This window comes from Apium graveolens, chromosome 1 (genome assembly GCF_009905375.1).
Source record: "Apium graveolens cultivar Ventura chromosome 1, ASM990537v1, whole genome shotgun sequence".
NCBI classification, from domain to species: domain Eukaryota; kingdom Viridiplantae; phylum Streptophyta; class Magnoliopsida; order Apiales; family Apiaceae; genus Apium; species Apium graveolens.
The window spans coordinates 197067489-197085337 of record NC_133647.1 but is presented as its reverse complement, the minus strand read 5'-3'; the positions used below and the strand labels follow the sequence as shown (position 1 = coordinate 197085337).

The window sequence follows — 17849 nt, the reverse complement described above, 5'->3', positions numbered from 1 at the left end:
AGATATTCTTTGTTATTTACTTTTGAAGAGTGGAGAATCTTCGAGAGTTATCGATACATCATCGTTTGCCTTTCTAGAATATTCGTTTGAGGGATGGTTATAGCTATTTAAGCACTCTAATCCTAAATTCGGAGATATCCTTAAGTTAGTTTCTCTAATCTCTTCTTTTTATACTTTCTTAATTTTGTATTAGAATTAACCAATCTGGCGTAAGTGAATTTGTGAAATTAACATAAAAACACTCTGTAACATATTATCACCATTTCTCATTAGTTATTTCATGCTTTATTCCCCTAAACTCTGCTTCCATTGTCATCATATCTCGATTTCTTTATTTTTCTTTTGTTCATGGATTTTAATCCCTAACAATTACGTATTAAATAAATCTTATCTAATATAGTACTTCACAACCCTTAAATCTTTATTTCAGGGGCTCAGATTAAAGAATTTTTTTTTACCTTTCGCTATAAATATCCGCGGAAAGGAAGGACTTTTTCCTTTCCGCAGATATTTATAACGGAAAGAAAAAAGTACTTTCCGTGTGAAAAAAAAACTTCAATCCGGACCGTTGAAATATAGATCCCACACCCGTGAAATAGCGCGTTATTTAAACGGTCCGTGACACACGATTGTCAGGGACTAGGACCCTTTTGATCACAGCACCTTTTTTAAAATCTAATTTTAGATCTTAACAACCAATATTTGCGAATGATTTATCCCATTTAACATAATTTGTCAAAGAAAAACGGCACCACTATACAATCTTCCTTCAATGTACGTTTTTACTATAGATGGAATCTAAAATATATTTACATCGATAAAGTCGATATGACTGTTTCTAGAAATACTAGCCAAAACCGGGTAATTAAAAACTTTCAATTTTATGTATCGACTGGTTAGGGTATATTTATAGAATTGAGCACAAATATCCTTTTAACTTGTCGGTTATATATTGATAAAGTCTAGATATAAGCATGGTTGTAAAAATCGATAATCGGTACTAATCGGTTTAGATACCAATTAGGAATTAATCGGCGAATGGGGGATTAATCGTAGGGATTAATCGGAATAAAAATCGGATATATTTAAATATTTTAATAATATTTAATATATTTACCTTATTTATTATGAAATATATAATTCAAAAATAATTTATAAATATTAATCGGATTTCAAAAAATAGATCGGCCAAATATTTTTTAAGGATTAATCATAGATTAATCCGGAATTTTTTTAAAAATCGGGGATTTTTAGAACACCGGATATAAGCAATGAAGAAGATGCTCCTTTCGTTTTTGGATTGTTTTAGAGGAAAGTTCAGTGCTCAACTACTAATGATTTGTATGTTTTCAAGGCTCAGGAAGAAATGGAGTTTCCTGAATTAATGTTTTTTTGTGTTACTTACCTGATTAATTTATGATTTTCCAGATATCAGAAAAGTCGAACAACAGCAACAGACTGAATCGGACAAAGGCCATTGAAAGACAAGTATTAAATCTGCACGAACCCTACTCGACACATGATGATCCTGCATAAAGTCTCCTTCTGTGGCAGATAAGTAGCTCTTCTCGTTTTCACTTCATGAATATGCATCACTACTGGACCCTCCATTGCATCATATCACCTCATCTAACTGATCTTTTTGTTGCTAATCCCTTGCTCCCGAGTTTTAAAGGGAAGGAAAGTAAGTGAAGGGTCAGTTAATTAGTTTCACTTTCCCTACGTAATCGTACTCCCGAGTTTTCAAAAGAAGCGAAAATAAACGTTAATGAATGTAAATTTAAGAATCTTTCACTCCGAAATTTTCACTTCAAAAATGGGATGAAAGTATTTTACCTTCTAAACACTCTTTTCCATCCCATTAAAAAACTCGGGAGCAAATTCTAACTGAATATTTTTTTTTTGTAATATTTTAAGTTATTACAGTAGTGTTTGTCTTTAACTTTAGTTAGATTTGTGAATTGTAAAAATTTCTTAGTACTCCGCCTCTTGTCAGTCTCAAGGCAATGGCCATTGAATAGTGAGGTTTGTCTAGATATTGAAATGCTTCGGTACTTCTGGATTTTTCTGTCTCACCAAACCTATTAAAGTACCCAATTTCTATGCAAAACCATTTTCCCATTCTAGTCTCTCAATACACATTCATTTGGTGATTAAGGGGTGTATTGAACTGAGATTTTACACGATTTTTTGTTCATTAATGAAATTTAAACCTCGTTTGTTTCGATATAACTCAGCTATGTAACTTTAAATTCCTTGGATTTGAAATAAGAACGGTGTTTAGTTTGTTATATTTTAGATCAAGCAGGGAACTCTGGTTACTAAATTTACCACAAAACATGAGAAGTTACCAAGGTTCACCGTGGTCAAGTTACATAGCTATTCAATATAAACACATTAAATACTTACCCAAATTAAAAATATAATTTGTAATTGGATTGTAATAAACCAAACACAAGTACTTTAATTGCCTAGGAACTTGTAGTTGTAACTTAGTTAGGGGAGTTTAAGTTCCGTGTGTATTTACAAAATTGAAGAAACAAATGAGTCCGAGGTGTATTCAAATGAGATTTTAAAAAATGTATTAGAATTTTATTGTATTCAACTAGGATTTTAAATTATGCTACAAAATCGGTGGTATTCAATCAGAATTTTAAATTATGCTTAAGAATCTGATGACAATTTTTGTTGAAATCATAAAATGATGGATTTTATGTGATTGTTTAATGTATTCTATGGTTTTACAAATCCCTATAATTCATGAGATTTTAAAGGATTGTGTTTAAATCCTAAAAACTCTTCATTAAGACATTTTATATAGAATCCGCGTAAAATCAAAATCAGAAAGATCCATGAATTATAAATAATGCATTAAAATCTCATTTCAATAGTTCAATACATCTAGATTACTAAAGATTGAGTTCTTAATTTTTGATTGTTTTATAGGGAATGCTTTAGGGGATTTTAGAGATAATCACCTTATAGTAGTGTGTTTATAGTAGTGTGTTGAGTTACAAATCAAATGAAATATGAATCTTAACAATATCCGGAATTTGAGACTTGAGTTTTACTGTGTGAGATCTTATCACAGTGAAGGTTTTTCAAATTGGGATATATTGTTTTACGGTTATAATAGATACAAAATTACATGGGTTATTATAAAATTTATATTATTATAATGGATGTAAAATTAAATGAGTTCTTAACGACTACTTTCAAATTAGAATTTTCCAATGGTAACAAATAACAAGTATATAATAATAATAATAATTATTATTTTGATAGAAAAAGTCATTGATATTATTTTATTAAATATTTATTACATAATCTGACTAAAAAGTATTACTAATAAATATATTTATTTTGTTATCAGATTATTAAAAAATTTAGTTTATTTTTAAAAAATTAATAATAAACATCTTACTATTTTTATTTATCAATCTGCACACATTTTTTTCTTTTAAGGAGTCCACATCATTTTGTATCTATTATTATAACATAAGATGAATATAAGTGGATAAAAAATACCATTATTAGATGTTTAGAAAATAGTTTTGTAATAGCCATCTAATGTTAATATTTTTTTTTGAAGGATGTTAATATAAATTTTGTGTACTAAGGTCATATAATTTGTGTATACTGTAAAGGTAAAAATGAATTTTGTAAACTTTCAAAAACTATACTAGGACAATAATTATTTTCATAACTTATGTAATTTTTTATTTATTATAATATTATTATTTTTTGAAAGCTGTTATAATATTGTTGTTACTATAACTCATGCAATTTTGTATTTATTATAACGGGTATCCATTTTTTTAACTCATGTAATTTTGTAGGTATTTGAAAAGAGTTGTTATGATAACTCATGTAATTTTGTATTTATTATAACGGGTGACTATTCTTTTTTTTTGAATAATTCGATAACTTATGTAATTTTGTACGTAATATAAAATAGAGATTATGAAATGATGTAATTTTGTATTTATTATAACTGTTATATTCTTTTTGAACAATTCGATAGCTTGTAATTTTGTACCTATTATAAAATAACTGTTACGATAATTAATGTAATTTTGTATTTATAATTATAACGGATATCTATATTTTTTGAATAATTCTAGAATGATCCCAGACAAAGAGATAAGCGCGGTCTCTATGGGTGTTTAAAATTTCTAAGTTATTATGATAACTTGTGTAATTTTGTATCTATTACAACGGTAAAATGTGTCTAAATTTCAAATCCATCTTTCACCGATAAGATAACACAGTTAAATTTAAATTTCAAATTTCAAATTTCAAATATTGTTACAACTTATATTCAGTTCTATGCAACTCAACACTCTAATATATATAAGGTAATCATCTCCAAAATTCTCAAACTAGTCTCTTTAAAACAACCAATATTTGAAAACTCAAACTCAATCTATCATAATTTATCACCACCACCAAATGGATGTGTATTTCGAGACTGGAATGGGATAACTGTTCTGCATTGAAATTGGGTACTTCGATACTGTTCTTGAGATTAAAAAAAAATCCAGAAGTACCAAGGCATTCTAATCTCTCGACAAACCTTAATATTCAATGGCCACTGCCTTGAAGATGGACATGACGTGGAGCGGTGTGACATTTTTCACAATTCTCGAATCCAACTCATGTTAACCCCGGACACTATTGTAAAGCTCGAGGATTCATCAGCAAAGTCATCGAGAATGCAAGTTTTTATACGAGTGGCATCGTTGAAAAAACAAGTTGAGATTGATGTAGAAGACAACATTCTGCAGTTGAAAGAGAAAATATGTGAAATTGAAGGTGCATCACTGAATGAGAGAGTTTTTTCACTGTACGTGCATGGTAATGAACTGCATGACAACCAATATATACGAGACTGTGGAATTAGTGATAACTCGGAGATTGATGTTTTGATTAAGCCAGTGCTGAACAGTACTGTCACCACAGTGACATCTGCAACATCTGGCGGCGGTAATTCAAATTCGAAAAGATTGAGAATTTTAGTTTGAACTCAGTGCGGAACCAATACAATTCCTGTGGAAATTAATGCTTCTGATTCTGTTGGAGAGCTTAGGAGAGAGCTGAAGAGGCTCCAAGAGATCCTTCATTTTAGTCTTCCTCCGGAAGGCTACTTTTTTATTTACAAACAAAATGTGATGGATGATGACAGATCTTTCAGATGGCACCATGTCAGTAATGGAGATATGATCGAAATCTTCAATGGGAGTGTTACTGGTGGATCAGCTTGATGAAATGGGAGTATGATTACTGCAGATTTAGTAGTTGTTGTTTTTCAATGGCCTTTGTTTAGTATTAGCAGTCCTGTTTTTTTAATCTGTTGATGTGGTTAGGCTTTAGCCCGTGTAATCCTCAGTCTTCTTTGTACTTCCTTTCTTTGTTACCGATAATCTCTGGCTTTTTGAAAAAAAGTTAAGGATGTGATGATCTATGCTTTTAATTCTGTTATCTTTGAATTTATCAGTTTCCCATTATTATTCTTATTTTCTGATGAAACATATCCTTGTTAATGATGATTTTGTACTCCTTTACTGCATTGAAGTGAATGAGAGAATGTTGTTATCACTAGTGTCCCTGTTTCACTTCTCAAATTTTCAATACTGAATGTTTTTTTTGGATTTAATGAACAATTTGAGAGAGATTAATGAACATTCCAACCACTAGAATCCGAATTTTTAGTCATGGCTGTTGTGATTTATCTTCTTTGGTATTAGTACTTTCAAATTCTACAAATTTATGTTTAGCCAATTTGAGTCTCAAAGTTATGGTTTTGGTGTGCTGTGCCACAAGACATCTTGTACAGAGAGAACCATTTGTGAGGTTATAACTAATGTTAAGTTGATTTGTAGTTGAAAATATTTACTCTATGGCATGGTTAAATTATACTGTTTGAATTAGAAAATATTTTTAACATACTTCACACAAAGATTTCCGTCATTTTTTGATTGAAAAAACAATCCTTGTACCTTAATGACTTTAAGATTTGAGTATAACTTTTATAAAGTGTGGAAATCTTTAGCATAAAAAGAAAGTATTGAAATCATAATTAAAATGATATTGAAATCTAAACTGAAACTCACAAATCCCTAACAATTATCCTTATTATCATATGATTCACAAATTCGTAAGTATAATCAAATTGCCTTACTAATCAGTAAACACTCTTTTAATTTCACTTATAATTATATGGTTATATATAATTAGAGTAAAGGAGATCATATGGTACGGTATGGGATGGTATGTAATGGTTTGGTCGTCACTAAACTTAACTAACATCTAAGAAAGGTTCACCATATTTTTACTATATTAAGATTTTTATAAGTTTGTTAACTCTTTTGAAAAAATAAAACTAATTCCCTAATATGTTTAATGTATGCTATTAACTTATACGGAAAATTATAATATAACACTTAGATAAAAGTTATAATTTGGTCAAGGTGTTTTTTAATATTTGGTTATAAAGGAAAAATAATAGGAAGATATATTTTGTATAAATAAAAACAAAGAAAGAATTTTTTATTAAATTTAAAAAATATGAAAAAAGGACACCACTTGAAATACATAAAAATTACAACAATATAGATTATATGACTTTATTTATGACTTTATTTTTATATGTGTATGAAAATTGGGATTATAATACGAGTTAAAGAAATAGCATATAATCAAATTTCATGTAAACAGAAATGCAACTAGATATTTATATAAAAGTTGGCAAACAATTTTAAAAATTGAAATAATAATACTATTTATATTAAATATGGAATACATAAAAGTTACAACAATATAAATTATATGACTTTTTTTTATATCTGTATGAAAATTGGGATAATAATACAAATAAAACAAATAGCACATAATTAAATTTATCTTTACTATATTAAGATTTTTATAAGTTTGTTAACACTCTTTTGAAAAAATAAACCCTAATATGTTTAAGGTATGCTATTAACTTATACAAAAAATTATAATATAACAACTTAGATAAAAGTTATATTTTGGTCAAGGGTATTTTTTAATATTTGGTTATAAAGAAAAATAATAGGAAGATATATTTTGTATAAATAAAAACAAAGAAAGTATTTTTTTATTAAATTTAAAAAATATGGAAAAAGGACACAATTGAAATACATAAAAGTTACAACAATATAAATTATATGACTTTATTTATGACTTTATTTTTATATGTGTATGAAAATTGGGATTATAATACAAGTTAAAGAAATAGCACATAATCAAATTTCATGTAAATAGAAATGCAACTAGAAATTTATATAAATGTTGACAAACAATTTTAAAAATTGAAATAAAAATATTATTTATATTAAATATGGAATACATAAAAGTTACAACAATATAAATTATATGATATGAAAATTGGGATAATAATACAAGTAAAACAAATAGCACATAATTAAATTTCAGTATCTTTACTATATTAAGATTTTTATAAGTTTGTTAACACTCTTTTGAAAAAATAAACCCTATTATGTTTAAGGTAATTATAATATAACAAATAAGATAAAAGTTATAATTTGGTCAAGGGTGTTTTTTTAATATTTGGTTATAAAGGAAAAATAATAGGAAGATATATTTTGTATAAATAAAAACAAAGAAAGTATTTTTTATTAAATTTAAAAAATATGGAAAAAGGACACAATTGAAATATATAAAAGTTACAACAATATAAATTATATGACTTTATTTATGACTTTATTTTTATATGTGTATGAAAATTGGGATTATAATACAAGTTAAAGAAATAGCACATAATCAAATTTCATGTAAATAGAAATGCAACTAGAAATTTATATAAAAGTTGGCAAACAATTTTAAAAATTGAAACAAAAATACTATTTATATTAAATATGGAATACATAAAAGTTACAATAATATAAATTATATGACTTTATTTTTATATCTGTATGAAAATTGGGATAATAATACAAGTAAAACAAATAGCACATAATTAAATTTCAGTATATTAAGATTTTTATAAGTTGGTTAACACTCTTTTGAAAAAATAAACCCTAATATGTTTAAGGTATGCTATTAACTCATACAAAAAATTATAATATAACAACTTAGATAAAAGTTATATTTTGGTCAAGGGTGTTTTTTAATATTTTCTAATAAAGGAAAAATAATAGGAAGATATATTTTGTATAAATAAAAACAAAGAAAGAACTTTTTATTAAATTTAAAAAAATATGAAAATAAGGACACCACTTGAAATATATAAAAGTTACAACAATATAAATTATATGACTTTAGTTATGACTTTATTTTTATATGTGTATGAAAATTGGGATTATAATACAAGTTAAAGAAATAGCACATAATCAAATTTCATGTATATAGAAATGCAACTAGAAATTTATATAAAAGTTGGCAAACAATTTTAAAAATTGAAATAAAAATACTATTTATATTAAATATGGAATACATAAAAGTTACAACAATATAAATTATATGACTTTATTTTTATATCTGTATGAAAATTGGAATAATAATACAAGTAAAACAAATAGCACATAATTAAATTTCAGTATATTAAGATTTTTATAAGTTTGTTAACACTCTTTTGAAAATATAAACCCTAATATGTTTAAGGTATGCTATTAACTCATACAAAAAATTATAATATAACAACTTAGATAAAAGTTATATTTTGGTCAAGGGTGTTTTTTAATATTTGGTTATAAAGGAAAAATAATAGGAAGATATATTTTGTATAAATAAAAACAAAGAAAGAACTTTTTATTAAATTTAAAAAAATATGAAAATAAGGACACCACTTGAAATATATAAAAGTTACAACAATATAAATTATATGACTTTATTTATGACTTTATTTTTATATGTGTATGAAAATTGGGATTATAATACAAGTTAAAGAAATAGCACATAATCAAATTTCATGTAAATAGAAATGCAACTAGAAATTAATATAAAAGTTGGCAAACAATTTTAAATATTGAAATAATAATACTATTTATATTAAATATGGAATACATAAAAGTTAAAACAATATAAATTATATGACTTTATTTTTATATCTGTATGAAAATTGGGATAATAATACAAGTAAAACAAATAGCACATAATTAAATTTCAGTATCTTTACTATATTAAGATTTTTATAAGTTTGTTAACACTCTTTTGAAAAAATAAACCCTAATATGTTTAAGGTAATTATAATATAACAAATTAGATAAAAGTTATAATTTGGTCAAGGGTGTTTTTTAATATTTGGTTATAAAGGAAAAATAATAGGAATATATATTTTGTATAAATAAAAACAAAGAAAGAATTTTTTATTAAATTTAAAAAATATGAAAAAAGGACACCACTTGAAATATATAAAAGTTACAACAATATAAATTATATGACTTTATTTTTATATGTGTATGAAAATTGGGATTATAATACAAGTTAAAGAAATAACACATAATCAAATTTCATGTAAATAGAAATGCAACTAGAAATTTATATAAAAGTTGGCAAACAATTTTAAAAATTGAAATAATAATACTATTAATATTAAATTTGGAATACATAAAAGTTACAACAATATGTCTTTATTTTTATATCTCTAGGAAAATTGGGATATTAATACAAGTAAAACAAATAGCACATAATTAAATTTCATGTAAATAGAAATGTAACTAGAAATTTGTCATCCAGCATGTGCCAGTAATCAATTAATAAAAAGAAATAGTAACACTATTTATATTAAATACAAGTGAAAATCGTATATTCAATTAAAATAAATCGTAGATACAAGCAAAAATAATTTATATAAGCAATATATAATACCATTTATGACAAAAAATATTTGTGTAACTAAAATTTATATAAAATTTTAAATAAAAATTCAAAACGAAATATAATAATAAAATAAATATGTAACAAACACATTAAAAATATTATTAAAAATTTCTCCGGATATAAAGCTAGTATTTTTAATGTATAATCAATCTAACTTTCTATGCCTAGATGCATGACCACCTGTGACAACCCCATACCACCCCTCAACTCAAAATATCATATTTGGTAACTTTCTTAATCAATATGACTGAATTTATTATTATAACATAAGATGGATATAAGTGGATAAAAATACTATTGATATTAAAAAAATAGTTTTGGAATAGCCATTAGAATCTAATGTTAATATAAGTTTTGTGTATTAAGGTCATATAATTTGTGTCTACAATAAAGGTATAACTGACTTTTGTAAAATTTTAAAAATTATATTAGGACAATAATTATTTCAATAAATTATATAATTTTGTATCTATTATAATATTGTTGTTATTGTAACTCATATAAATTTTGTATTTATATAATGAGTATCCATTTTTTAACTCATGTAATTTTGTAAATTTTTGAAAAGAGTTGTTACGATAACTCAGATAATTTTGTATTTATTATAACGGGTGGCTATTCTTTTTTTTTTTGAATAATTTGATAACTTATGTAATTTTGTACGTAATATAAAATAGTGATTATGAAATGATGTAATTTTGTATTTATTATAACGGTTATATTCTTTTTGAACAATTGGATGGCTTGTAATTTTGTACCTATTATAAAATAGTTGTTATGATAATTAATGTAATTTTGTATTTATTATTATAACGGATATCAATATTTTTTGAATAATTCTAGAATGATCCAGATAAGCACGGTCTCTATGAGTATTTTAAATTTCTATGTTATTATGATAACTCGTGTAATTTTGTATCTATTATAACGGTAAAATGTGTCTAAATTTCAAATCCATCTTTCACTGATAAGATAACACAGTTAAATTTAAATTTCAAATTTCAAATATTGTTATATCTTATATTCAGTTCTATGCAACTCAACACTCTAATATATATAAGGTGATCATTTCCAAAATTCTCAAACTAGTCTCTGTAAAACAACCAATATTTGAAAACTCAAACTCAATCGCTCATAATTTATCACCACCACCAAATGGATGTGTATTTCGAGACTGGAATGGGAAAACTGTTCTGCATTGAAATTGGGTACTTCGATACTGTTCTTGAGATTAAAGAAAAAATCCAGAAGTACCAAGGCATTCCAATCTCTCGACAAACCTTAATATTCAATGGCCACTGCCTTGAAGATGGACATGACGTGGAGCGGTGTGACATTTTTCACAATTCTCGAATCCAACTCATGTTAACCCCAGACACTACTGTAAAGCTCGAGGATTCATCAGCAAAGTCATCGAGAATGCAAGTTTTTATACGAGTGGCATCGTTGAAAAAACAAGTTGAGATTGATGTAGAAGACAACATTCTGCAGTTGAAAGAGAAAATATGTGAAATTGAAGGTGCATCACTGAATGAGAGGGTTTTTTCACTGTACCTGCATGGGAATGAACTGCATGACAACCAATATGTACGAGACTGTGGAATTAGTGATAACTCGGAGATTGATGTTTTGATTAAGCCAGTGCTGAATAGTACTGTCACCACAGTGACACCTGCAACATCTGGTGGTGGTAATTCAAATTCGAAAAGATTGAGAATTTTAGTTTCAACTCAGTGTGGAACCAATACAATTCCTGTGGAAATTAATGCTTCTGATTCTGTTGGAGAGCTTAGGAGTGAGCTGAAGAGGCTCCAAGAGATCCTTCATTTTAGTCTTCCTCCAGAAGGCTACTTTTTTATTTACAAACAAAATGTGATGGATGATGACAGATCTTTCAGATGGCACCATGTCAGTAATGGAGATATGATCGAAATCTTCAATGGGAGTGTTACTGGTGGATCAGCTTGATGAAATGGGAGTATGGTTCTTGCAGATTTAGTAGTAGTTGTATTTCAATGGCCTTTGTTTAGTATTAGCAGTCCTGTTTAGTAGTGCTCATTTTAATCTGTTGATGTGGTTAGGCTTTAGCCCGTGTAATCCTCAGTCTTCTTTGTAGTTCCTTTTTTTGTTATCGATAATCTCTAGCTTTTTGAAAAAAAGTTAAGGATGTAATGATCTATGTGTTTAGTTGTGTTATCTTTAAATTTATCAAATTACGTGTACTCTTCTTTGTGGTTGTTGATGATTGCATTGAAGTGAATGAGAGAATATTGTTAGCACTAGTGTCATCACTGCCTGTTTCACTTCTCAATTTTTTGGCATTGAATGTTTTTTCGGACTCTAAGAACAGTTTGAGAGAGATTAATGAACATTCCATCCACCGGAATCCGAATTATTAGTCATGGTTGGTTGTGATTTTTTCTTCTCTGGCATTAGTATTTCCAAGTTCTACAGATTTCGGTTCAGCCAATTTGAGCCTCAAAGTTATGGTTTTGGTGTGCTGTGCCACAAGACAAGACTTTGATCCTGATACATATACGTATACCACCCTGAGGACAAAGGACCCTTAGTGTTATTGTTGTGGTGTTCTGTTAACATTGTACTCTCACATTAACAAAATTGCACAAAGTACAAATGATTAAGCAGTTTTCTTTGAAGTTTGAACTCCTTTACATTTACTTCTAACTCCTTAATAAGAAAGTATAAGTAATGAAATCATCTTGCACAGACAGAACCATTTGTGAGGTTATAGCTGATGTTAAGTTGATTTGTTGTTGGGCTAAAAAATTTTACTCTATGGCATGGTTAAATTATACTGTTTGAATTAGAAAATATTTTTAACATACTTCACACAAAGATTTCAGTTATTTTTTTGATTGAAAAAGAAATCCTTGTACCTTAATGACTTTAAGATTTGAGTGTGACTTCATAAATATATTAACTATTATAAAGTGTGGAAATCTTTAGCATAAAAAGAAAGTATTGAAATCTAAACTGAAATGATATTGAAATCTAAACTGAAACTCACAAATCCCTAACAATAATCCTTCCATTATCATATGATTCCCAAATCCCTAACTATAATCAAATTGCCTTACTAAGCACTCTTTTAACTTCACTTATTCTATTAATAATATTTTCCATGTATAATCTAACTTTCCATGCTGAGATGCCTCTCCACTTGTATATAAGTGACCACCCATACCACCCCTACTCTCAAAACATCATATTTTTTTAGCCTTCTTAATCTAGTATTTCTAATTTGCAAGGTCAATCAATATGACTCAAGAGCAAAGTGTTCCCAGTCCACAAGCATTGTCATTGACAACAAAGCCAGTGAAGCAGAGAGTTTTCAACATAGCTCAATTTGTTTTGAGAGTTTTGGTTCCTTTCTTCACTCTAGCTGCAACCATTGTAACACTTAAAAGTGGCCAAACTATTCAAACTGAATTTGGTTTCAGTTTTACTGCCAGCTACAAATTCTCATCTGCAATTAGGTACCCAACTCATTTTCTCGAATCACATTGGAAAAGAGCCAAGAAGTGTGTCTGTGTGCGAGTTGCATGAATAGTTTTTCGTATTTTGATTCCATGAATTTACATTTAATCACATAACAACAATAGAACATGAACAAATGTAGTCTCTTTCTTTTATTGTCTTGCAGGTACCAACTAATAGTCGATATCGTAGTAGGCGTTTCTTGTCTCCTGTCTCTGGTGTTTGTGTACCTCTTCACACGTCCAACTTGGAATATCAAAAACTACTTCTACATTTTCTTGTTTGATCTGGTAAGTAAAGTTTATGACTCGCCAATTTGCTCTAGTAATTAGTTTTCTATGAGAGGTACTGCAGAAATATTATTATTGGCTGCCTTGGTAAGAGACTTCATCACATTGACATTGTTTAACTTGACAGGTTCTGCTGCTGCTGATAACCTCAGCATGTACCGCTGGAACTTCTATCGGGATGATAGCTCGTAATGGTGAATCGAGGATAGGTTGGTCGTCCATATGTTGGCAAGTTCAAGCGTTTTGTCACAAAATAACGTTGGCAATTGCATTTTCATACCTTGCTCTCTCGTGCATGGCTATTCTGACAATCATGTCGGTTTCTAAACTCCGGTCTTGAGCGAAAGAAACAGTCCTGTGACATTTGAAATGATTTCTGGAAAAGAAAGGCACCAATAAGATGACCAAATGAAAGAACCAGTTCCCCTTTTCTTCTGGATGTATAGATCTTATGTCATAGTTAATTTTATAGCTTGTAGAGTTTATTCATTAAGTTGTAGTGGAGTTTCTCATCTTGGCATTTTCATGCAGTTTGAAAATTATTAATGGTTTAACAAGAGTGTGATTAATTTTTGGTTTAAAGATAGGTTATGCACTTTTTATTTGAAAACTGATATCATTTAAAGGATGCAATTACCATTTTTTATTTGCAAACTGATATCATTAAAAGAATTCCATTCAATACAAGATACATTCAGATACTCACATTCACTTGACTTTCACATGATCAACAACACTATCTTCAAGCTGCTGTATAAGGCTTTGATGTAATGTAATGGATTTGATTCTGTCAATTGATAATCTTTGGGCTTCAATGTCAACTAGGGAATGCACGCAAGATTTGTGATCCCCTGCAATTGTGAGGCTACATACTCAGACCAGATTATAGCAATAGTATGATGCCCTCATCTTTTGTGCGCGAATTTGCAGTTAAACATCTGAGACTTTCTTAATGCCATTGCAGGAATCTATTTGTTGAGCCTGCGCAGAGAGAACAAAAATATTGAAAAATGTGATGATTTTAGAGAATTTATTATGTTACAAATTTTGTTTACATGTCTATAAATATATACAAAAAAGTATTTCAGTTTCCAGAAAAAACACAGACAAACCTAACCGGTTATAGGAGGAGCCGCTAAGGCAAACACACGAACAGGGCCTTGTTGCTTTCAGCAGGACAACTTAGTGCAAGAAAACAGTAACAACATACATTTTTTTGGTTCCATGATGGTTCAGTGCCTTTGTTGAGGGAGGATCAGAGGATTGCAGTAGTAAGTGCAGCCTGCAATTTTTTTTTGCATGAATTAGTAGTATTACAGTTAACACAGAATATGCAAATTTAATAGCTACTCTGCAGTACTAATGTTTTTAAAGTGTGGAAGTAGGCTAATAGAATTTAGGACAAAACAGAACATGGTCATGGTATTTTAAAAGCTTGGGAGCACCTGACTACTGTGTATTCTTGCCATTGTTTAGAAAGGTATGTATTACTGGTAGAGAAGTCTGTACAGGGAACTGAAAATGACATACTCCTGCTTCTTTTTTTTATTCTTTTTTATCGTAGGTAACCCGCAGCCGCTACCCTTCGGGTGCGCACTGGGTAACCCTACGGGCTCACGTAATAGCCTGCAAACTACGTGAACCAAGGTAAACCGCATTTAAGCGACAGACTCTGACTCAGGAGGCATAATCATAAATTCTCCTCCCGTGGGTTCAATCCCACCTGTGACCAAGATGATAGTTTTCCTCTCTTTAACCAACTAAGCCAACCCTTGCAGACTACTCCTGCTTCTGTTCCCAACCTAACTCAGGATATTGTCCTGTCCAGTACCACACATCTGTATGAGTTGATTTCGGTTTACAGTTGGCAACAATATATGGTATTGCTTAAATTTCTTGTCATGATAATTTCAAGAGAATGGTACAGAGTTAGCAGACGTGCTCAGCATGACCTTGGTGGTCTAGTTCTTGACCTACAGGGGCCAGTTTTCTTTGTGATTTTACAAGACATATCAGTTGTTAGATTAAAGTTTAGTCCATATTTAATAGTTGATGATTCAATTGCTGATCAAGAGTATAAGAATGGTCCCTTATTCTTGATCTTGATAGTTGTTTCTACTACCTTACTGAGCGTTAGCTCACCCCCTTTTAGTTTCTGATGCAGGTAACTAGAAACTTAGGCAGTTAGGCGGCGAGCTGATGAAACTCCCTGGAGCATATGTACACCATGAGGATCATATTAACCAATGGAGGATCTTGGATTTTGCTTACCTATTTGTCATGTATTTTCTTAAATTTTGAAGATCTGTGTGGTCTTGAAACCATTTTAATTTCACTAGCACATCAGAACAATTTGGCTTTGTTTTAAACCTGGATATCCAACAATAACAAGCCATGCTTTAGTTTTGTTTTCATTTTAAGTGTTCATAATTTTACGGTCTGGTGTATAAGGTAGTATGTTTTTTTAGTAAAAAATATAGGGCGTTACAGGAGCGGATCTGATGACATCTGGTTTGTTATGATTCTTGACCACATATACTTCAAACGAGTATCTAAATCCGGGGGACACCGACCATATTTTGTGAATACACCTTTATATTTTTGAACCCCGTGCCCTTACTGGATCCTTTCTTTTTCTAAAATCTGGGAAGGTTACAGAGCTTCAGAACAACAATTGAGATGTTTCAACAGAATCTGCAACTGACTCCAAATAAACCATTTTTGCACACAGATACTATAAACACTCGTAAACAGTGCAGTAGTACATTGTCAAGTATCTTCCAACTTTATATAAATAAATCTTTTACTATAAGACTCTGCAGAAATGGCGAAAAATGTAGCTTATGGACAATGGTCACCTATAATTCACCTGTTTGTTTTTACTGATAGAGTTGCATTTCACTTTTAACAGCTAACCAACCTGCATTTCACCTCCCCTTGTTACTTTTAACTGGTTACATAATATGATATCAGAACTCAGTTTAGTGAGTGACTCGGATTCGAATTCTCCCCCGTTACCCGTACTAATTGTTTACATAATTGCTGATTTGCTGTGCCAATGACTTAGCTTCTGCAGTGAGGGCGAACGAGCCGAGTTTTGAGCCGGACGTAATTTGAGCCGAGATTAATTGGGTCGAGCTGAGCCGGCTCGTTTAGTTAAACGAGTCTAAACCTCTGAACGAGTCGAGTCGAGCCGACTCGTTTAGCTAAACGAGCCGGTTTTAACGAGTCGGCTAAACAAGCCTGTTTTAACGAGTCGGGCGAGCCGACTTTTTTAATTTTACACTTAATCGAGCCTAAATCTCTACCCGAACTCGGCTCATTTAATTTCACGAGTCGATCCGAACCAGCTCGAGAAATTAAACGAGCCAGAACCTCTGCCCGAACTCGGCTCGTTTAATTAAACGAGCTAAACGAGCCGACTAGAGTACACTTAAACGAGTTCGAGCAGGGCGAGAACCGCCCAACTCGAATTACAGCCTGCAGCCTGCATGCTCCTGCATGTTACAAATAAAATATGCAGAAAATATTGGGAAAAAGACAGGATCCATGATTCAGTGAGGCCCATTTATTGGTGAAACTATTAATCAATTCCTAAACGTGTCCTCTCCTGTTTGGAAATTGAAACACCATCTGTACCTAAATTCAAGTTTTTGTTTTGTGTAATGAGGAGAATATTTACAATGTGCTCATCATGATTGCCAATTATTCTATCACACAAATTAACGTAAGCAAGTTCAAAAATTCATAGATTACGCAAAGTAGACGGTAACAACTTAGGATCATCACAATTATTAACTCTTACTTCGATAATAAAAATTTTATATTTGAAACTTTATAGTTTAGAGCATGTAATATTCACTTAAATTTTATGTTCGCGATTCGTAACTGATTATAATTTTTTAAATAATCCTGAATATTTTTCAAAAGTAATGTATACACGAAATCAAATTATTTAAAATTTTGGTTGATATATATAGTGTGATTCAGTTTTCAAAATGTAAAATGTAGACATTTTTTAGTATAGTAAGGTCTAGCGGGCCTCCCTCCTCTTCTCTCCTAAGATTTGTCCATTTTTAAGTAAAATCGAGGGGGTTTTTACTGGTTTTTTCCGGTGAAAAGTCCCAATTCCTTCGTTCTTTTTTATTCTTATTAATGTCCTTTCAATAAAACTCAATTTTTGGATGTTTCCGTGTC

The 17849-nt window shown here is 29.6% G+C and overlaps 2 protein-coding genes and 1 pseudogene across 2 annotated transcripts; all 3 read left to right on the top strand.

Moving 5' to 3' along the window:
* The first annotated feature begins 4452 nt into the window (after positions 1–4452).
* On the top strand, positions 4453–5411 carry LOC141723916 (ubiquitin domain-containing protein 7SL RNA1-like; annotated as a pseudogene).
* Positions 5412–10936: 5525 nt separating this feature from the next.
* LOC141723908 (ubiquitin domain-containing protein 7SL RNA1-like) lies at positions 10937–11999 on the top strand. The gene has a single exon (XM_074525859.1). The coding sequence runs from the start codon at positions 11020–11022 to the stop codon at positions 11830–11832; it is 813 nt and encodes a 270-aa protein (XP_074381960.1). The 5' UTR covers positions 10937–11019; the 3' UTR covers positions 11833–11999.
* A 1089-nt stretch (positions 12000–13088) lies between these two features.
* LOC141723901 (CASP-like protein 1F2) lies at positions 13089–14221 on the top strand. The gene is made up of 3 exons (XM_074525847.1): positions 13089–13361; positions 13529–13652; positions 13780–14221. The coding sequence occupies exons 1-3, from the start codon at positions 13144–13146 to the stop codon at positions 13990–13992; spliced, it is 555 nt and encodes a 184-aa protein (XP_074381948.1). The 5' UTR covers positions 13089–13143; the 3' UTR covers positions 13993–14221.
* Positions 14222–17849: the final 3628 nt, after the last annotated feature.

Excerpts from the sequence above, each read along its gene's own strand:
- LOC141723901 (XM_074525847.1), top strand. The coding sequence starts at position 13,144 with ATGACTCAAGAGCAAAGTGTTCCCAGTCCACAAGCATTGTCATTGACA. Across the intron at positions 13,362-13,528 it reads AAATTCTCATCTGCAATTAG|GTACCAACTAATAGTCGATA; the intron begins GTACCCAACTCA and ends ATTGTCTTGCAG. Across the intron at positions 13,653-13,779 it reads ACATTTTCTTGTTTGATCTG|GTTCTGCTGCTGCTGATAAC; the intron begins GTAAGTAAAGTT and ends TTAACTTGACAG.
- LOC141723908 (XM_074525859.1), top strand. The coding sequence starts at position 11,020 with ATGGATGTGTATTTCGAGACTGGAATGGGAAAACTGTTCTGCATTGAA.